The following is a 23,501-nucleotide window of genomic DNA, read 5'->3' as shown; positions in this document are numbered from 1 at the left end:
ATTGAATCCGGTACGAACACGCTAATAACGTGCTCACATGGTCTCCTGCACTGTAAAGAACACATATGCCTCAAGGCACTCTCAGAAATTCATGGGTGAGGTAGCAGATGGAAACAACCGATCTCTCCAACATCTCCTCTTAGCCGTGCAACAATAAAGTGTTCTTAAAGTGGCCCTGCCAGGTCTCCCATGATATCCTATCTAAGACAGCAGAGGGAAGATGCAGAACTTGGAGATATTTAGTTTGTATAGTTTCAGATATCCCAAAGCAGTTGCTCTTGTGGAAAATAATATTCTAGATAACCAGACAATTTTTTTTTTTTTTCGACTAACAATCAGACTGGCAGGGCTTCCCCCTCACACCTACATAGACACGAAAACTGCAGTTATCAAGTGTATGTGATTATACAGAAAAGTTTAACATATTTTTGTGGTGAGATCGTCCAACAATCTAATGTTTATGCTTATACCTTAGAAAAATGATCTTCAGTCGCAGAAATTCTTCCAACAAATCTGCCGCATGTAAATATACCTTAAATGCTGGTGCAGTCGACCATAGGCATCTGACTATTAGGGTAAGTGCACACAGCGTTTTTTGACAGGCTGAAAAACTCTGCTTAAAAATTCCTTCATGAGTTTTGAGGCAGATTTTGAATTGGCAGCATTTTTTTACAATTTTCGTTTTCACTTTTTTTTACCCGCGGCCGAAGAATCTAATGCAAAACGCTGGCAAAAACCTTTACAAAAAAAAAAAAAAACAATCAAAAAAAGCCAGTTTTTTTTCTGCCTCCCAATGATTTCAATGGGAGGTCAGAGGCTGGAACCGCTCAAAGAAAGAGCATACCGCTTTTTTTTTTCGCAAACCAAAAGCCCCCTGCGGAAAAAAAAGCACCTCTCTGGCAAATGAAATCAATAGTGGGTGATTTGGGGCGTTTCTTGGCGCTGATTCAGAAGCATTTTCCGCATCAAAATCAGCGACAAAGAACACTGTGTGAACTGACCCTTAGATTGCTTGTCAGTGATATGCTTAGTATTCCAATGTACAGCAAAACATTATGTGGTTTTGTATCAGCCAGTAGAATCTATGTGATGTTAAACACTTTTGCATCAAAAAAGACAAAAGTACGATATTATAGGAGTAATATCTTTATTGGCTAACCAGAAAAAATTGTAAGTACAAACGTTGGGAACACAGAGAACCCTTCATCGGGCGAGCTAAAAATAATATAAATTTTTGTTTCATTAAAAACTTTGTTTTAAAATGGTATTCCCATAAATCGCAAAACTGCAATCTCAAAACAATGGCGAATTTTCTTTTTTTTTCCTATTCCAGCTCAGATTTTTTTAGACAAAAGATAACGGGGTTAATTGTAGGTACAAGTGATATTATTGTACAAACTTTGCTTATAGTCAGGTACATTCACTACAAAAATAAATTTAAGGGGTTGTTCCATTAAAGGGATTGTGTCATCAGAAAATTACATGTTTAAATAATTTTTTTATGTTAAACATGATCTTTTAAGAATTAATGGTGCTTTTCAAAAAGATTTCCATGTATTTATCTATGAATTAAAACAAATGAGCCTCACAATGGACTGACCCTTCCTGTTCTGTAGAGATCACTTCTCAGCAGACATCTCCTCCTCATCACAAGCTGGATTACAATGAAAGGTAACATCTATATATAGATAACACAGAATACACCATTGATAATAGGCGATGGACACACCTATCCTTCTATCCCTTCCTGAACAATGACCTCTGTAAAGGTCACAGAGAATGTCTAGAAAACTCTCCCATAGAAGTCTCCTGTTCACGGGTTCCTTGGTCCATGTGACTGCTGCAATGCCTATCTCTAAATGCTGTTAACAGCAGCTCAGTCAAGAGGACTGTCCCTATAATCATGTACAGAAAAGAAAATAGAAAAAATATATAATCATCAATACAATAAAAACACTAGAAAAAATATATGCATCAGTATCTGGCTGTAATAAGTTAAATTTTATATATATATAAACACACATATATAATATATGCACACATACATACACACACACACACGTGTGTGTGTGTGTGTGTGGATAGATAGATAGATAGATAGATAGATAGATAGATAGATAGATAGATAGATAGATAGATAGATAGATAGATAGATAGATAAGATAGATAAGATAGATAGATAGAACAATGAAAGCAGCACAGCTCCAGTGGTTGGGTGCAAAAATACGCCTCTCAGGCTAAGTGCCCATGGATACAAGACAAAATAATTGAGGCAAGATTCCACTAAGAATAAAGCAAAAGGTGTGTTTATTCACCCCAACTTTTTCAGGGGATTTTTATAATATGTCACCACATTATAAGTGGCCTATATTGTACATGATGTGATCGGCGCTGTAATGTAGAATACAGCAGTGTTTTTTATTTGGAAAAACGTTCATTTTTGATGGTTATGACCTATTTTAGATTTATGCTAATGAGTTTCTCAATGGACAACTGGGCGTGTTTTACTATATGGCCAAGTGGGCGTTGTGGAGAGAAGTGTATGACGCTGACCAATCAGTGTCATACACTTCTCTCCATTCATTTATACAGCACATAGCGATATAGCTATGAATACACATCACGTCCTGGCTGGAGGTAATGAATATTCATTGTCATGAAACTGCAGTAACGTTACAGTGTGTTTATGTGGCTGCACTATATCGCTATGTGCTGTATAAATGAATGGAGAGAAGTGTATGACGCTGATTCGTCAGCGTCATACACTTCTCTCCACAACGCCCACTCGGCCATATAGTAAAATATGCCCAGGTGTCCATTGAGAAAAACTTATTGGCATAAAGCTAAAATAGGTCATAACTCCGTCAAAAATGATCGTTTTTCTAAATAAAAAACACTGCTGTAATCTACATTACAGCGCCGATCACATCATGTACAAGATAGGGCACTTATAATGTGGTGACAGAGCCTCTTTAAGTGTCCAGAATATGTTGTAAATGTCTGATCAATGGACGCCCCAGTTCTGGGGCCTGTACCTATCTCGAGATCGGGGTGTTTCCCAACCCTGTACCAGCTTGGAGAGACAGCCTCGGGAGGATGAACACTTTTTTACATATATATTTGATTTTCCTTCAAATATTATATAATTTGTAATAATCAACCATTCTTGTCTTAAAATATGTTTCTCCAAACACTAATTATATTTAACATATAGTTGCTGGACATGCGGCACTCAGAGACGATGTAACAATGTAGGACATTAGCAAAATGCCTTTCTCCACCTGGAGTACATATCGCAATAAATTATAGAATAATATTAAATTAAGCGTAGTGAAAAAGAAAAGATTGTCTCATTATATTAATGATTGCTAAAATAAAAGGTCATATAATGGTATAAATTGTAACACGCAGACCATAAGTGGCAATAATCTAACAATGGTAGAAGGCTCCTTGGATACGGAACCGAGCAGAAAAGCTGATAATTATAATTAAACTTTGGGGCTGTCAAGATTTTTCAGCAAAATGAATAAAGATACATCTCCAGCAATAGCTCAGAACAGCAGAAGACAAGATGAAAATAGAGAAACGTAATGAGCCACGGAACAATTATGCTCACATTGTTTTAGAGCCCTTTTTAGAAATTTTTTCACATTACAATTCTAACATTCTATATCTACGAATGAACTGAGAAGTGCCATTCATGGGAATAGATGACAAGCTATCTTCTACACATATTGGATAGAAGTACTGAAAAGTTGACTAAGGAATCCTTCAAGGGAGGGGGCAACAGAGCCGTGCAATGCCAATAAACATATCAGAATAACCTCCAGAACAAGCAATGAATCCACCTACACACCAGAACTTTCTTCATCGGATTGTACATAACAATGCAATTAAAATTTCTAAATAAAAAAAACATCAGCTTATTTAAAACAACAATGAGAATAAGATTCTAACTTTGACCTGTAAAAAAATGAAGGCATAAGCCGAGATGCTTTACGTTTCAAAATTACTACTATTTTTCTTTGACTTCTATATTCCGTAAATTTTGTTTTCCAATACTCTTTTTTTAATCACTGCAACGCTTCTTAATTTATCTATCAATGCCCCCTGAATATCGTTATCTAAATTAATTTACCAATATTCTCCTTTGTTTACATTGAGAGGTATGTTTACCTGTGTGTTCGTTGTCTTGCTCTTCCGGTCATACAGTTCCTGGCATGCATCGCTTGTGTCCCAGCATGCAATGCGCCGGCAGAAGGGACTCATCACGCCTACTACACGCAGCTATAAACATTTTCTAATCTACGTTGCCATTTCACTGCTCTCATTAGATCAGTGAGAGCTAATAATAAACGTAAAACATATATCAGTGCTGTACCAAACAACACTCTTACATACATGGTAAAAAAAAAAAAAACTTCATTTGACCCCAGAACCGGAGTCACAGAGCAGAGCGCTAGTATAGGCTCTGCTCTGGGACTCCCCTGACATCACTGTCCATATATGGACAGTGTTGTCAGGGGCTTCTTCAGAGCCGGAGTCCTGGGCAGAGCACTAGTATAGGCTCTGCTCCGGGACTCTGTGGAATCCCCTAACCCCAGGACCGGAGTCCTTGTCAGAGCGCTACTAGCTACGGGCTCTTGACATAATTTCTTCTGATTGTTTCCGGTCCGATGCTAGGGGGAGAAAATGACGCGCAGGCACTATGATAGAGCAGGAGTGGGCATGCGTGGTAAACACTGCTAGTGTAGAAACCACGCATGCTTAGAGACTAGCAGTGCTTACCACGCATGCCCACTCCTGAGCTATCACAGCCCTTGCGTGTCATTTTCTCTCCCCTAGCAGCAGACCGGAAACTATCAGAAGAAAGAGTATCCGGTCCACCACTTACCTCAGTGTACAGTGATGTCAGGAATGACGTACCTGTACCTTGAGTCAACTGGGAAACGGAACTCAGATCATGGGCGGGCTAGCGCCGGAAGTGACGATTTTGCTACTGGAGACGCATCACGTGACCAGCGCTGCAATCGGGTGTTAGAAGATTAAATTAAAACGTAAGTATATTACAAATTACATTATTTTTATATGTGCAATGAAATAGTAATTAGTTAATTGGTTCCGGAAAACCCCTTTAACTGATTTCATATTTTTCTCTCTGGCCGCTGCAGTAATTATCCTGTACGGGATATTTTTTTTTTTTTAAGCCATGGCATGCTCTATCACTAAGAAAAAGATCCAAATGCTCATATCTACAAACCCAAATCAAATTTTCATTGGTGGTTCTACATTCGCAGGTTATTTCACAAAAGCAATTGCAGAACACTTCCTAGAATGGTTTTTTCAAAAATAAATGAGTAAAACAATTTTGCTAAATTTTTTACAAGTATTAATGTTTTTTGTCACTTTTACAGAAATGCAGTAGCTTTCCAGCACCGCTACTGGGTAATATAAACTTAGGGCATATGCACACTGTGTTTATGTCAAACGTACAGTATTCCATAGACCCCACTCACCCGACAACGGCCAAACAGTGTCTTTTGGCTTCTGTCAAGCTGGTATAAGTCGGTAAACCTTCTATTTCGTTATATTGAATAGTGTAGTTAACTGCGCTACTTCATACAGAGGTATCAAGTAAAAACATCATATACTATGCAGTAAACTTTTTTACAATGTTAACCTATGGGCGATGTATGTCACTGTATTCCTATACAGCAGCATATGTCGAAGATATAAGTCAGGAACATTTCCCAACATACACGGTCGCTCCAATGGACGCTACAAACTCAGCGTGAATTGGCCTTTACCCATAGTCTGCTGTCAAGTTCTACATCAGAATGTAACTTTAGTGTAGCGTGTTCTATAATCATCAATATGGCGCACACTGTTTAAAAGAATAGGGCACAGCTACTGAGCCATGCCAGGATGTATGGGGTATAGCTGACTGCCACTTTCCCTGAAGAAAAGTGGCAGACATTCTGCTCCGCCCAACCCTACATTCATTATGTACATAATACTGTTAATACGAAGAGTTTTATGCTCAATTTTAGCTGCCTCCTCCTACATTTGGACCAGAAGGCAGGGAGAATTGTCTGAAAGAGTAGAGAGCTCTCAGTATTGCCAGTATTATGTGCAGAGTGGGAAGCCTGTGTTGTGCAGCTTCACCCAATGACTGCAAAGCAGGAAGTCATATCAGAGAAAGGGCGTAATTTTGGCAACTTCTACGGTGCAGCCCGGTAACAGGCAGCAGCAGTAGTTATTTCCTGTGGTGTTAGGGTTATATAGTGTACAGAGCACTTTGGAAACTTGCATTGAGTGAATGAATTAAAGTGTAGCTAAACGTTTGACAAACTTCTGACATGTCATAGTGACGTCAGAAGTTTGGATTGGTGGGGTCAGAGCACTGAGACCCCCACCAATCGCTAGAAGCAGCTGAAGCGCTAAATGTATCGGTGTACGGACTCAATAGAAAGTCTATGAGCCCGTACTCCGATATATTGGCTTTCCGGAAAAAGCCGAACAGACACGAAGCAGCTGAGCGCTCACACGAGAGCTTCAGCTGCTTCGTTCTAGCGATTAGTGGGAGTCTCGGTGCTCGGACCCCCACCAATCCAAACTTCTGATATGTCACTATGACAGGTCAGAAGTTTGTCAAACGTTTAACCACACTTTAACAGCCCTGGAAAATTACATGAACTTTGTAACTCCATTTAACAAATTTAAGCTTTATTTACATAAACCAGTAAAACCATAAAGTGATAAATTTTCCAATAATGACTTACGCTAGATACTCTAAATGTAACTACTGATATAACACTAAACACACCCAAAGCTACCCCTGTGCTTCCTTGTTCATATTCACAGCTTACATCTGCTTATCTCAATCACGCTAAAGTTATTTATCTTATGAGTTAACGTCAACTTCTTCTAAAAGCACTATTAAACATTTTCTACAACATTTCATTAAAATGATCCTCTCTTTATTGTTTTTATTATCACAATGAAAATGTAAAATTACATTCACAAGTTACAAGCTGCCAAAAAGAGAAAATTAATCCTCATTGAAAATATCATTTTCTGATAAGGGTCAAAACTAGCAAACAAGATGCTTCTATGTCCCTATAAATAGTGTAGAACACTTTAGAATGAATGATGAAGATAAGAAGACTAGACCAATTTAATGAGTACATTTGGATTAGGATAATGAGAGTATAATGTCTAGAGTAAAACAGCAGTGAAAATTAAGACATTTAAGTCCATGATGAAGTACTGTCAAGTATTAAATCAGAAGGGGATACAATTATGTGGATTATACTGTACAGATGCATCACATGCATATTTTATCAGCCTGAAGACTACCAAGTTAGAAAATACTACTCACCACACAATATTACCAATTTTAAATGGTTTTCTCCAGTTTGGACAAACACAGTCCAATAAAGGCTACACCAGAGAGAAGAGGTAATCTGGGAGCCCCTATGATCATGTGTTATTGTAGGGAAAACAGGTGCTAAAAATCGACGGTACTGCCACCCATTGCATTCAATGGACGCCCGTACAGTCCTCCAGACCCTCACTGGATGCAGCTCCTCGCTTCGTCTGGGGGAGGAGTGAAACGTGCGTTGGGGCTGGTGGTTTGTATATTCCTTGCAATTTATAGTTTATTGCTGCATGGTTGTTAGCTTGACTTGTGGTGACCTTTTACCTCCTGTCAGCTCTTTATATGCTGCCAGCAATCTACAATTCATTACTTGATCCTGTGGGCACATGTTTTATGTCAGTTTACCATTTTTTGCAATGGATTATGTACTTACCTCTCACCACCATCAATGTGGGTTCTCCTTTTTTTTAATATATATATATATACATATATATATATATATATATATTCAAGTATTTCTTTAAAGATTTTGTTAAAAAACAGGAAAAAGAAAAAAAAAAGAAAAAACGTACATAACCCCTTAAATACATGTATCGAATAATGACATAAAGAGAGTAGAATAGTACCAAAATTGTGTACATACTGCGAATTCCCACCCTCTCCTCCCTACCTGGTGCACCTGAAACATATTCAAATCATTCCAAAACATGCACATTACACATAATGCGCTTTATACATATGATTAACCTATTCCACCACAATATCAGGCATTATGCATTGCAAATATCATCAATATCAAAGACATAACCACAATATTCAAAGTCAATAAGTACAGCTAAGCAGGGACATTCCGTATTATTCTTCTGTCTCGAGTCATAGTAAAGGAAGCAAGGCCCGAGTTATTTAACCACAAGGCCCACATTTCTTAAAATTTTTTCACAGATCCCCTTTTTAGATAAATAGGGTTTTCCATACCAACAAGCCAATTTATTTTATCTACAAATTCTTGACGTGTATTGGCCATTTTCTGAAACCATTTTTGAGCAATCAGCTTCCTTGCCATGTATAGCATTCGGGCTATAACCATTTTAAAAACTTTAGGGCCCGGTAAGTCATCTACATATCCCAAAATGCAAACATATGGCAACATTAGGATATTAGTAAAATAAACTGAATTAATAACACTGCAATCCAAAAATGCTCAAGTTCTGGGCACGACCACATCATGTGTATAAGGTCAGAATTGGCAGTCTTACATGTATTGCACGTGGGAGAATCTCTCAGTCCAATGTCAAATAAGACTTGGGGGTTTTATATACACTTTGAAGTAAATATAACTGTGACACTCTGTGCGCCACACTAAGCGACAATCTGGGCGTATATGCTACAATCTCTTGCCATTGCCCATCTTCCATGGGACCGAGATCTCTCTCCTACTTTTCTTTAATGGATAAAGGGGAATTGGAGTGTACCTTTTCCAGTAGAAATTTATATACAATAGATAGAAGACCTTTAGATTTCTCTGCAGAATCCACAATAGTAACAACAGGATTATTAGTGCACAGAACGGAATCTCCTACGTGGATTTCTGCCTCCAGAGCATGTCTCAACTATAGGTATTCAAAAAAGTAAGATCTCGACAAGGCGAATTCAGATTGCAGATCAGAAAATTGTTTCAATTACCCCTTCTTTGAGTTAACCACCTAATAACCTTTTCCTTCCATCTGCCAAAACCCTGCAAATTAGCAACTTTTGGTAAACCTGGGTTATCCCAAATGGGGGTGATTTGAGTATGTCCTGTTATACCCAGAAGTGTCTTCGTTCTCTCCCATATTCTAAGAAATTGGTATACAGTGGAAAACGGTCTAGAATGTATCCAAAATGTATTAGTCTCAAGCGCTGCAAAAAGATTATCACAGTGTATGAAGTTTTTTAGCATGTCTCGAGTGGATTTGTGGTCATCTAGCCCCCATCCCTGAAGATTAGCAGCATAATTGCAATAATAATAAATCCCAGAATTAGGAACTGCTAATCCACCGCCCGGTTTAGACCTTTGCATATGGTCTAATTTAATAGATACATGTCCCCGCTTCCATATAAGATTTCTGAACAACCTAACCGCGATAAAAAAGCATTGGGGTATCCAAATCGAGGAGTTATGGAGAAGATAGAGCAACTGAGGCATCCACACCATCTTCATGAGATTAGCACGGCTCACTATAGATAAGGGTAACCCACACCAGGCGTCTAGTTTGTTTAGAAAACTCACAATTAAAGGGTCTAAATTAAGACGCTCATAATCTGTCAGTACCGTTTAAATCTGCACACCCAAATACTTAATGACCGTTGCACATCGCAATGGCATCCGCTCACTTTCTAGAGTAATGAGTGGCTCATCCAACGGCAATAGCTCTGATTTCGTCCAATTAATGGACAAACCGAAATATGCTCCAAACGGTCTAATAACGGACATCACAACATCCATCGTGTGTCCTGTATCCCCCGAGGAATAAAAGCATGTCATCGGTGTATAAAGCTATCCTTTCCTCAACTATACCTCGCCTGAACCCTACTGTCCCTGGATGTATTCTGATCCACGCCGCTAAAGGTTCTATGGCTATCGCGAAGAGCAGGGGAGACAAGGGACAACCCTGTCGTGTGCCCCTGCTAAAACGCGAATGCCTCGGTCAATCCACCATTGACTCTCACATATGCCACTGAAGCCACATACAATAGTTGAACGGATGTTATGAAGCTTTCACCATATCCCATACATTTCGTGACCGGCCACAAATACGCCCATTCTATACTGTCAAAAGCCTTGGCTGCATCCAAAGAGCATACAGCCCGTCTGCCTGGGTTATCCATTGGTATCTGCAAATTCAGGTATAATCTCCTAAGGTTATAGCAGTTGATTTTGCTGGCATAAAGCCGGTCTGATCCGGATGTAAAAATGGAGCCTTTCCTAGTTTCGCCAGAACCACAACAATAGCCTCCTTCATGGAGTCTGGCAAGGAACCAGACAGTAAGGCCTCCTCGTATGCCTTCAGTAATTCAGGATGTAGCACATCTCTTTTTTATGTAATTCCCCAGGTAACTCATCTAGCCCAGGTGCCTTATTGTTGGCTAGAGACATGGTAGCATCTCTCAGCTCCTCCAAGGTCTATCCTTCACCTTTTAAGTGTTTTTAACATTTGTCTTTGATTATATGTGTTATACAATAAAGCTTTTTTATTATTAAATTGACAGTTTTCGTCCTGTAGATATTTTGGGGTTTAGAATAAACTTGGAGCTAATCAGGAGCCTCCCTGATGGTATCGCATGATGGATAAGTCTCTGCCTGTATTTCTCAGCATTGAGGACACCATTAATCCTGACCAAATCCGCGACTCTGTTTTCTGAAATGCAGCCCAAAACTTGCAAGGATCCTCCACCATGCTTCACTGTTGCCTGCAGACATTCATTATTTTACCGCTCTTGCCCTTTCGTGAACAAACTGCCTTCTAGTCCAGAGTAACTGCTGCCATTTTTTTTGCACCCAGTTCCTATGTTTTCGTGCATAGTTGAGTCGCTTGGCCTTGTTTCCACGTCGAAGGTTTGGGTTTTTAGCCACAATTCTTCCATAAAGATCGCATCCGGCCACACTTATCTGAACAGTAGATGGGTATACCTGGGTTCCACTGGTTTCTGACAGTTCTGAGTTGATGGCACTGATGGACATCTTCTGATTTTGAAGGGAAGAATGATGGGTCTTATCTGCTGCACCAAGTTTCCTTGGCCGACCATGGAGTCTACGATTCTCAGCGTTGCCCATTTCTTTGTGCTTCTTCAAAAGAGCTTGAACAACACATCTTGAAAACTCAGTCTGCTTTGAAATATTTGCCTGGGAGAGACCTTGCTGATGCAGTATAACTACCTCGTGTCTTGTTGCTGTGCTCAGTCTTGCCATGGTGGACCTGTGACATGAATCTGTCCACAACCTCACCTTTGTAGCAGAGTTTGGCTGATCCTCTCCCAGTTTTAAGCCTCCTACACAGCTGTTTCTATTACGGTTAATGACTGTTTCAACCTACATATGAAAATGATTATCATTATCACCTGTTTGGTATAATTGCTTAATCATACACCTGACTATAATCCCACAAAATCTATGACTTTGTGCAAGTGTATCTAGAAGAACTGATGTTGTTTTGAAGGCAAAGAGTGGTCACACTAAATAAATATTGATTTGATATAGATTTCTCTTCAGTTCATTCACTCTGAATTTTGTTAATTGATAAAAAAAACAAAAACATTAACGCTTGTATTTATGAAAGCTGTTTTCATAACTCCTATACAGTGCAGCCAACTCTCCCCTTTTCTTTCGGTTTGCTGCTGCCAATGGCCATATTCTGCAGCTTTCGCAACTCTCAGACTACAATGGTGAGAGCCATGCACATGCACAGCCAGCTGTCCCCATCTTTCCTTCCTCTTTGTTTCTACAACTGAACTGGGGGGGGGGGGGGGTCGGTCATAAAAGGTTCAGTATTAAACCTTCTATTAGACTTAATGGGGCATTTAAAGTGATGTTTAAAATTACTTTAAGCCAGGGCTTTTCAATCTTTGGGGCTTCACCTGTGGTTATAGCCAATGGCAATATTTTAAAAAAATTACCTAAATTGACCTTAAAGGGGGTTTCCCCAAAATAACTTTTATTACCCATCAACAGGATAGTTGACGAATGTATGATCACTGGTAACCCCACAGCCTTGACCCCCTGTAATCAATTGTTCAGGGGTACTGAGAACCCCATTCCTCCACACTGCGCGATCGTGATCTTGGCCTCATCGACATAGAATGCAGCGCAGGGTGCATGCATGACTGCTGCTCCGTTCAAACTCCTCCTCACTGTGATTGTGCGGTGAAGAATGGGGGCACGGGACCCCAGTACTAGTGATTGGTAGGGATCCCAGAGATCATAAATTTATCACCTATCCCGTGGATGGGTGATAAATGTTCTTAGTGTGAAAACCCCTTTAATATCGATCTCTTGAACTCAGTAGAACATTAGACTAAGAACAGTTATATTCCTAAACCAGGGACTGGTGCAACTATAGAAAGGATTGAGCAGCATATAATCACTTCTGCCTCCCCAGCGAAACTCATCAGCAACTAGCGGTGCCTCACAGTTTGAGTGGTATGGACTTCTTTATATTGGATTCTTTATGGACAAGAGCACTAAATCCAATGCATGTGGCTATAGTAAGATAAAAAGGGTGTAAGCCAGGATAACATTTATTACCATTAAATTCCTAAACAATCCTTGCATCTTTTATGAAATAAAGAACAACATATTCAACATTGAAACCTACTAGTTTTTCCGGACAAATATTTGGAAATGCCAGTCTGCCACCAAGAAAGTCATAATTATTTAAAACCTTTTATATATTGAAACTGAATAAAGGAACTAATAAATGCACCACATGCAAAAATGAAAAATTCATGAGTGCAGCACAGCATCATTATAAGCAGCCCAGGAACCTCGCTGGATAGCACAGAATCCATCATGCTGCACACAAGGCTAGAGTGCAGCAGTGAACCAGAAGAGGCAGGGAGTGATAACCCGGACATCTACTCAGCTAGGAACCCAGGTAAGTAAGATTTAGAGGGGTGGAGGGCAAGCAAACTCCAGCAACAAATGTATTTTTACTTTTTGCTCAGCATTTCCCTAAAAAGATACAATATAACTAAGTTTAAAAAAAATATATAAACAGTGTAAATGCAAATATTGTTTTATATGAAAACGTGGTCACAATGTAAAAGAAAGTATAGTATTTGTAACAATTCAGATGTGACAGTAGATTGATGACCAGACATCGCCACACAGTAATTTCTGTCCATCAATCCTGTATAGTACAAGCTGAACCAAGCGCATAGCGTACAGTGAATTCCCGTGTGAGTAGATGACAGATGAGAGAAATAAGAAAGTACAGGCATTCTTCCCCGGGGTAAGTGTTATTGTGACAGTTCAGAGTGTAAACATCTAAATTTCACATAAAAAATATTTCAACCATTGTAGACACCTGCACATGACTGTGTAACAATAAAAAACAAAAACTGACAAACAGCATTTAACGAATTTGTGCTGCAAAAAAAGAATACAATAAATACACAGCAGATATTTATCATTTTAAATACAGTAAAATTATAATCATTCAACAAACGTAGGGCAGACAATGAGATCCGTACTTTTTTATGGACTGCTTAGTGTTTAAAGTGGTTGTCTAAATTAAATGCATTTTCTTTTTTCCCGTCGCTTATATAGCACAAACATAGTCCGCAGTGTGTCATCTGTCACAAGATGTATGTAGTAAAGGGCAGTACCCTCACTTGGGAACCCCCTTCTATTAACCAGAGTGAAAATTCAAAAACTGGGACTCCCACAATTACTAACAAAAGGGCCTCAGTATTTGTCCTAGTGTTGGTCCTATTGCAGTAAATGGGAAATTCAAATGATAGAAGATAAAGGGGCATGGGGCTTGGCAGAAGGGTTCACAAAGCACAGACACACCCAATTAGATCATCTTACATGTCTCAATGGCATATCAGAAGATGTTTAAATGGGTTTCCTTTAAATTTAATTTACATTTTCCCATCCCAAAAATTCATGGCATATCCATAGGACATGCCATAAATGTCTGATAGATGTGGGTTCCAGCTCTCTGGAGAGCGGACCGCATCTATCTGGTGCGATGGGCGCTGGCAGGTGGGAAATCAGTGCAGAGGTGGTCGGGGTCCAGGAGACAGCTGAGCTTGCTGACCTAAGATGTTTCTGTAACTCCCAAAGAAGTGAATGGGAGTTACGGAAACAGCTTTGCACAGCGAGCTACACTGTTTCTGGAATTTGGAAATGTCCGAGATTGGAAGATTTTTTTTATTCTTTAAAGTATTGAACTGCTAATATTTCACTACATCATTAAACCATAAGCAGTAAAATTATCATTAACATTTAAAAACCATGTGCAATCATTTGGTAGTTTTTAGGATTTATGCTTGTGTTTTTATTTAATCCGTTTAACAATAATCATTTCATTCAATGCACTCTCAAATAACACAAAGTGGGCAAAACACAAGCTACAATATCAACACAAAAATCAAAAGCAAAATATAATCCAATGCATATGTGGTCCATTTAGGAATACGGTTTTAAGTAGATCACGGTTAGTCTATATGTGCACAATCTTCCGACTGCAAGAGCAGTCCCAATAAAGATCAATCAGACTTTTCAATATGTTTGTCAGTCCCGGATTTACCTCTCAGGAGCCTGTAGGCACAGATTGCATGGTGCCTTAGAATCCACCCATCAAGTAGGCCCTGCGTTAGCCTGTTTTAGGGCCTGTTCACATCAGGGTTTGCCTTTCATTTAGGCTTTCCGTTCATCTGTTCTGTCACAGGAACAGATGAACCGAAAGACAAACGGAAATGATTGTTTCCTTTTGCAATACCATTGATTTCAAATGGTATTTTCTTGGTTTCCGTTTGTATCCGTTACGCTAGGTTTCTGTTTTTTCCACGACAACAAGAGCGCAGCACACGCGATTGTGTCCATGAAAAAACCGTAAACCTAGTAGAACGTACGCAAACTAAAACAAAAAAAAATACAATTGAAATCAAATGGTATTGCAAACGGAAACAGATGAACGGAAAGCCCAAACAGAAGGCCCGTTTTAAAATAAAGGAAAAACTACACCTCACTACATCTAGCACTCTCAGCAGCCTTCCCCTTTTCCCTTCTTAGGTGTCCTCGTCTCACACCCACAGCACTGAGTGCCTAAATAACATGTAATTATCCATGATGTACGTATGAATACAGAACCAGAATATTCATATGTAAATTTTCATTAAGCAGGCACCCTTCTTCCCTAGGGCTGTCTATAGGCACAGACCTACAGTGTCCATAGGTTAATCCAGGCCTAATATTTGTAATTTACCTCATTCCATGTGACCAGTTTAACAAAGATCTATTTACGAAAAAGTCACAATGAAGGCATTTGGTATGTTTAAATGTTTATTAAAGGGGTTTTCAAGTTCATTAAAATTAATAGCCTATCCTTAGGATATCCTTCGGATAGCCTATCTTTAGGATAGGCCTACATTATTAGATCGGTGGAGGGTCCAACACTTGGCAACCCTGCCAAACAGCTGTTTGAAGGAGCCGTGGTGCTCCAGAGAGCACCGTGTCCTCTTGATTATTTACTAGGCAGAGCTCCGTACTTTTAGTAGCAGCTGTGCCTGGTATTACGATTTGCTACATCTTTGTCCCAATGAAAGGGATCTTTAGCTTTAGGGATTTAGCTTTAATACAAGACACAGCTGCTACTAATACTCTGGAGCTGTGTTGCACGGGGTAGTGTAAACGATGAAGGGGACGAGGTGCTCGCTGGAGTGCCGTTGCCCCATGAAACGGCTGATCGGTGAGGGTGCTGAGAGTAGGATGCCCTACCAATCTTATATTGATGGCCTATCCGAAGGGAAGCTTTACCTCCCTTCCTGACCTGGCATATTTTCAGGTTTTAACCATGTGCCAATTTAATAGCAATTTGTAGTACTATTCCTTTGCCAACCTATATTTATTTGGTCTTGTTTTTTTTTAGAACAGCTAGGGCTTCAATATTCTGTAATGAAATAAGTGATATATTTAACGCTGGTGGAGTGGGAGAGGTTTGGAGGGGGAAACTCTGCAGGATGATTTAAAAACGTCCTTGCAGAGATAGGTGTGGACCACCAGGATATTTATAGTGTATGGGCAGTCAGCAACTGGTTAAGGAACCGGAAACTCCTTTAACTTGATAAAGTATTGAGTTTTGCTTCCGGTGAAGAACGGATTGCAACAGATTCCAAATGCTAATAAAGTCATGTGGAATTACATATTATATAAATGTTCCTATATGACATTTGTTGAACATTCTATCATCTCCTTGAATGTTTTCTACAGCTCTAGTGGAGACATCAAATTATTATAAACAGGGAATATTGGACAATTTAATTTCAACAACTTTAATTATACGCTTTGCCTTTTCTGAGAACAAGCACAAATTTTCTGACAACTGCTTTGATAAAACTAAAAGCAAAATTATATAAAGTCACTAAATGTTCTAAGCAGAAATACTGACGAGATACAAGTTAAGGTGCGGAGACAAAAAGAAGTGACAATCTGCCAAAGATGAAAAGCAGGTGTAACGGATCCCAAGTGGGGTATTAAAAGATAATTGGTTGCTAGAAGGAAGGGCTTCACACTGAGATGACTGCTGATCAGGTCATCTACACAGGTCTTTAGTAAAAGAGGAGGAATACTTATACATATACATAAGTGAGAACTTTTCCTTAAAACTCATAGGCACTATACCTTTATGCTGTTCCAGTATAAATTAAAATTCATCTTCAGTAGCTTCAAACCTTTCGCTAGAAGGCCATTTACCCTCATTAATTCTGGAACCAGACAGCATCAAAGCAATCTAACTTCATCAATAAATTAGGAGAAGATGTAAGAGGGTGACTTACAGTGGCTTCAAATCTAACTCCTACAATAAATGAGATAATTACGTGAGAACGTCTCACAAGGACCCCAATATGTTAAATATGGAAAATCCATACCATGATCTGAATACTTTTAATAGTTTAGGCTTCATTTAAAGTTTAGGAGTACAAAACGTAAACTGGCCTAAACTGAATATTGACTTGTCTCACAATATTGTTGGGGGAGGGGGTCAATCATACTAGAACAAAAATATTGCAAATAATAAAGTAATGATATCCACCATTGTAAAGTCAGAGCAGAAATATATCTGTATACAACTAGGTGATGCATCAACACTTTTAATACTACATGTAAATACTAGTCCTTCTCAATGAAATAAATTAACTTTTTGTTGGTATTCTATTTCAGTAATTCAATTCAAAAAGTGAAACTCCTATATTCTATAGATACATTACACGCAGAGTGATCTATTTCCAGCATTTTTTTTCTTTTAATGTTGATGATTATGGTAACAGTTAATGAAAACCCAAAATTTAGTGTCTCAGAAAAATAGAATATTATATAATCCCAATTTCAAAAATGATTTTTAATACAGAAATGTTGTCCTACTGAGAAGTATGTGCAGTATATGCCCTCAATACTTGGTCGGGGCTCCTTTTGCATGAATTACTGCATCAATGCGGCGTGGATGGAGGCGATCAGCCTGTGGCACTGCTGAGGTGTTATAAATGCGGCATGGCATGGAGGCGATCAGCTTGTGGCACTGCCGAGGTGTTATCAATGCGGCGTGGCATGGAGGTGATCAGCCTGTGGCACTGCTGAGGTGGTATCAATGTGGCGTGGCATGGAGGCGATCAGCCTGTGGCACTACTGAGGTGTTATGGAAGCCCAGGTTGCTTTGATAGCGGCCTTCAGATCGTCTGCATTGTTGGGTCTGGTGTCTCATCTTCCTCTTGACAATACCCCATAGATTCCCTGTGGGGTTCAGGTCAGGCGAGTTTGCTGGCCAATCAGGCGCAGTGATACTGGGGTTATTGCACCAGATATTGGTACTTTTGGCAGTGTGGGCAGGTGCCAAGTCCTGCTGGAAAAGGAAATCAGCATCTCCATAAAGCTTGTCAGCAGAGGGAAGCATGAAGTGCTGGAAAATGTCCTGCTAGACGCTGCGCTGACTCTAGACTTGATATAACACAGTGGACCAACACTGCTGCTCAGTGGTCCAAAGTCCTGTTTTCAGATGAAAGTAAATTTTGCATTTTATTTGGAAATCAAGGTCCCACTTTATTATGGTGAACTGTTTTTGCCCCCGACTACTCTCTTCATAATCCTCTGTACTGCAAACTCGGATATGCTTTATGATGGTTACCGAACCCTGAAATGCCCAACTACCTTCTTGACTACTGCTTCTGTTCCATACACCCAGCACTGAAACTCTACCATTACTGAACCCGGGATTCCATGGCTACCCTCCTGACTACTGTTTTTGTACTACACACTTGGCTCTGCTACATTCCAGTTACTGAACCCTGACCTGCTTGTCTGCCACATGGCTACTTGGTACGTGTTAAAGACTTTTACTGTGGTTACCCATAGAAACCATATTTGTAACCTCCAAATACTTTGTCTAGTCCCATCTCGTTGACTTATCCAGAGAATCAACCCCCAGGCGAGTTAGAGGAACCCAAGTCCTGGGGACAGCTAAGTACCTCAAACCTAACGGAGCTTGTGGGAAAGGGAGGGCTACAGGTGAATTTTTCCGCCTGGTTGGTTCTTTGCCTGGGTATCGTAGGAACCAGGCCGTAACAATCCCTAGATGCCAGAATGAAGATAACTGCCCAGCACAACTCATTCTAGACATACCAGAACATGAGTATAAGTAACACCCCCACATCTGTATGGGAGCACTGTGTAAATAAATTAAACCTGAAAAGGATTTTACAACTAGCAACTTATGGGACAGTCCGTATTCTAGACTTGTCACCCTTCTCTCCCTCCCAGCAACCAGGCTCCTTTTCAGGATTTTCAGAAAACCTGCCATAGGGAAAGGAACACTTCCCAAAGTCTAAAATTCCCCAGTCGCTCTAAATAAATAAACAAAAAAAAAAAGGATGATTAAATGTGAATTAAGCATTTTTTTCGGGTAACAAAACCATCAGTGCCTAACCTACATTTATGAATACTTTGGTTTAGTTATCTTGTACTAAACCTCAGAAGCAGCATTGTTGCATTCCCTGCCTGTTTAGTGGCTGTAGAGAGCTTACCCTAGTGGTTTGCATTCTGGAACGAGTAATCCTGGCATCAGGCACTGTATAGAACTCAGATATAAGGAAAAAATTCCCCTCTCCAAATGCAATGCAGCAGATCGTATTGTATTATAGGATATTTCTGAAGAAATTTAGGGAGTGCATCTGTTGACTGTTTGTAACGGCAATTCGCAGAAATGTAAAATGCAGTTTAGAGCCATAAAACATTCTATAGAATAAGACGAGCATGAGCCCGCTGCTCCATTCAATGTCTATGAGAATGACGGAAATAGCCGAGCACCATTTTCAACGGTTTCCGTCATTCCCATAGACTTTGAATGGAGCGGCAGCGCACATGCCGGACTGCCGCTCCATTCAGAGTCTACCTCACTGCAGTCTAGCAGTAAGAATGAAAGGGGGTTTGGGACCGCTGTTCTTGTGATGGGTGGGGCCCCAGCAGTGGGGCCTCCCTGCAATCAGACAATTATCACCTATCTTGTAGATCGGTGATCATTTTTTATTCTGGTATCCCTTTAAGGACAGATTCTGACATGCTTGTAATACTAATACACAGATATACCTTGGCTTACACTTGGTAACTTTTTCAAGGAAAAAAGTTCAGAAAATTAATTGCCAATTAAAACAAATGTTAAAACTCTGAAAGCAATAAAAGGTCAGAGGATGTAATCAGGCCTGCGGATTACTCCTATTCCCTGCCATTATAAAAATGTGTTCAATCCTTCACAAGAGAATAAGCAAACACTAACGGGTGATTTCTCTACATGAAAATATCTATGATATAATACAGCCTGAGCGGAATGCCAGATTAAGAGGAATATCGTTCCAAATCAGCGTTTATACGACTTCCTAATTGCTCCAACGTAAATTACAAAGACATAAGGGTTTTCTCCAAGTAGCATGTTGTGTTGGAGCAATGAATTTTAAAACTGCTGACTCTCCACTACGGAGTTTGCTCATAGTTCTTGCTGCAGATGACGCCCCATTCCAATGTTAATGGTGATTCAAGTCAATAACAATTTATACCGTATCCAAAGAGTTACAAAGTGCTTATGACTGGCACAACGTCCATACTCTGTACTCCATTATCTACGTGATGAAGCGGCACATTCAGAAAACTATCACTTCATTACTTATTTGCTTTTACAATATTCTTTTTATGTAAGGCTTTATAGTCAGTAAAGAATGAGATTGGAATTAAACTGATGGCAGCTCAATAATAGACGGCAACAAGCATTTAAGCAAAATGAAAAATGGCATGTTTAAAAGTGGTTTTTTTTCCACTTTTGGACAATCCCTACTAGTTAAAAGGATCTTCTGACTAGGAATGTCACGATACCAGAATTTGGACTTCGATACCGATAATTCGTTTAGTATTGCGATTTCGATACCAATTTGATACTTTGCCAACAGTAATATTAAAAAAAAAAAAAAGTTCTTCCATTTTCTGATGGGAGAGGCGTGGTGTGATGATGAATTAAACCTCCATGTGCCTCACATTAATAATAATTAACCCCATCATGTGTCTCAGTCATAATGGGTTAATGTGTAAGGTACATGATGGGGTTAATTACTATTAATGTGAGGCACATGGAGGTTAAATTCATCACACCTTGTGCCCCACAATAAGTGATAGAAAGCAGTTATTTTTTTTACAGCGTTCACATCATAAATGATGAAAAAAAAATGGTTGTGCAGGTTATTACGGCCGCGCCAATACTGAATGTGTATATTTTATGTATTGAGACTTATTTTAATGTTTATTGTAAAAAAAGGTGTATGTGTATATTTTTTTTATTTAAAGAGGCTCTGTCACCACATTATAAGTGAATATAATGTGATTGGCGCTGTAAATTATCGTTTTTCTAAAAAAAAAAAAAACACTGCTGTAATCTACATTACAGCGCCGATCTCATTATGTACAAGAAAGGGCACTTATAATGTGGTGACAGAGCCTCTTTAACATTACTTTATGTTTTTACTTTATTTTTTAAACTTTAATGTACTGGCATATATCTATAATACAGTACATTAGCCTGTGTACAGATAGTACACAGGCAGTTGTAAGAACATACCTAAGTATGCCCTAACAACAGGAAATATGGTAGGACAGCCCTGGGGTCCTTCAATGGACCCTGCGCTGTCTGCCTATATATGGTAAGTCCCTCAATCGCATCACAGGAATTCCCTGTGACGCGATCAAAGGGGTCAGGTTTCTCTGATCTCCGCCAGCGGGGCTGCGGCTGTGTAATAGTCATTGCCCCGCTCCTGAAAGGAAGTGCATGCGCGGTCAGCATGAGGAGATGCGGCCGGCGCTGCACTAATGAGCGATGGTTCAGGCACTGAGGACGGAACATGGGGGTCTTGTAGTGCGCCCGCCATGTTTTGTCTTCAGTGCCGCCGCCGCTCATTAGTGCAGCGCTGGCCGTATCGCATCATCCTGACCCCGCCCACTCGTTATCAGGACTCAGGAGCAGGGCAATGGCTATATTACACAACCGCAGCCCCGCTCTCATACATTCATGTGTTACTATACTTAGATGTGCGGCCGCACAGCAAGTGTCGAAAAACATGAAATAATGGTATCGAACCATTTGGGGATGCAGAGTATCGAAACAGTATCGACGTTTCGATGCATCAGGCATCCTTAGTTCTGACCATAAACTGACCAACAAAAAAAAAAACCTCTGCTGGGACCTCCGCTGTAATCTGTGGAGAAACCTGGCAGTAAGTGTTTTATTTCTCTGCAGACTGAGTATTACACAGTGCCCATTCAAATCAGTGGGTTGTCTGTGTAACGCAGGACAGGACAGGTCCTCCAGAGCGAGAGACGCTTCTTGTAACCGCTCTCCACTCTGGCGCAGATATGAGGATCCTGAACAGAGGATCCCCCCCCCACTCTTTTAACTCAGAATTCCCTAATAGGGTGTATGAAAATATTTTTTTTAAACTGGACAATCCCTTTAAGTCATGTTAGATAAACATAAGAGTATTTCATAAGTTCTATTTATTACACACCATACAGAACCTCCAAAAAAAATGGAAAGAGGGTGTTTGTACTTGAAAGCGATATTGTTAAAGGAAAATGTCACAGCAAGTTCTATATTTCAATTCACATAAAAAACTTGCAAGTAATAGGAAAGGGCGAGGGCAACATTTAAAAGGGTTTCATTTGGTTCTATCTGTAGTTCTGCCCTGGGATTGTCCTAAAAATACTTTGATTTTTTTTCTTTTGTAGCGGTCATGAACATCAAAACTTTTGCCCTCTATACAGAACTCAAAATGCAATGTAAATTGTGTTCACTCGTAAAGTCATTGCCATTGTTGGTAAGCATCCTTTGCTACCATACTGTACAATTTTCACCCAAGATCATATAAGAGTTTATATTCACGTTGCTACTCCTGTCTATAGGCTGTGTCGGGTATCACAGATCAGCCCTATTCACCTGAACGGAGCTAAACTCCTATCCCAGGTAGACAATATTGGTGCGGTTTCTAATCTAATCTAATTCGGCCTTATAGTCCCACAATCAGCAGAGGTCACCACATTGTATTAGCTTGTTTCGCATTATGCAGCATCCACTGAAGGCAATAGGCACCCACTCATTTCAGTGAACGGCCTTGTTCTACCAAAGGCTGAAGCTGCAGAGACCTTAATTCTAGATAGAGCCCTCCAACCCTTTCAAGCTTGTGAGCACACTTAAAATATGTAATGTGGTCGTGATCCACATTGGTTATAACAAGAGAAAAATATATGACCGACTAACTACTGCAAGTGATATAGTTTAGACCCTAGCGCCAAGTTTCAAACATGCTAGGTCATATCTGATGACATTAGTCATTGGCAGGTGCCAAACGTATTGTGCACTGAGGCATCACATGTAAGGGGCACATTTTGCCAACAAGCCACGAATTGGGGAACACTGCTTTAGATAATAGATGGGAGTCAATTTTGATCAGCGGGTCGAAAAACTTTTGGAATTATCCATTTAAACTTCTCCTGTTTAACCTTTAATAATGCAATTCATCCAACTGTGTTTTAGTATCTCGAATACAATGTCTAACCCAAACAGCATTCATAGAATATATGCCAAAACCTGGCTGCATGGTTACAATACAGAGATCACATGGAAATGCCAAATTATATTGGGAAAAACTACTTTTCTCTTTCATGAAGCTTTGGAGGATGGTCAAAAGTAAACTTATAATAGAAAAAAATGCTATACATCACTATGCATTACTAAGAAAAGGTTGTACCGATTGCTCTACAAAACCCAATTTACCTTACTACTGTAGGATAAAGTTCAGAGGTATAAATGTAAACGACATTGAAGGCAGCGCT

General features: G+C 39.6%; 1 protein-coding gene across 3 annotated transcripts in view; it reads right to left on the bottom strand.

Annotated features, from left to right (window-relative positions):
- The window catches only part of LOC142663116 (solute carrier family 22 member 15-like), a 164,581-nt gene that overhangs the window by 43,050 nt on the left and 98,030 nt on the right, over positions 1-23,501 (bottom strand). For 2 of the 3 annotated variants that reach the window (XM_075841420.1, XM_075841421.1), the window contains exon 9: positions 23,443-23,501. This exon is cut by the window's right edge and continues 50 nt beyond it. In XM_075841420.1, the coding sequence (XP_075697535.1) occupies positions 23,443-23,501 (59 nt within the window). Of the gene's footprint in view, positions 1-16,766; positions 16,942-23,442 lie in introns of all 3 variants that reach the window. The other variant, XR_012851044.1, reaches the window with a different exon arrangement.

Source organism: Rhinoderma darwinii, chromosome 11 (genome assembly GCF_050947455.1).
Source record: "Rhinoderma darwinii isolate aRhiDar2 chromosome 11, aRhiDar2.hap1, whole genome shotgun sequence".
Taxonomy (NCBI): Eukaryota; Metazoa; Chordata; class Amphibia; order Anura; family Rhinodermatidae; genus Rhinoderma; species Rhinoderma darwinii.
This window is presented reverse-complemented; position numbering and strand designations above follow the sequence as displayed.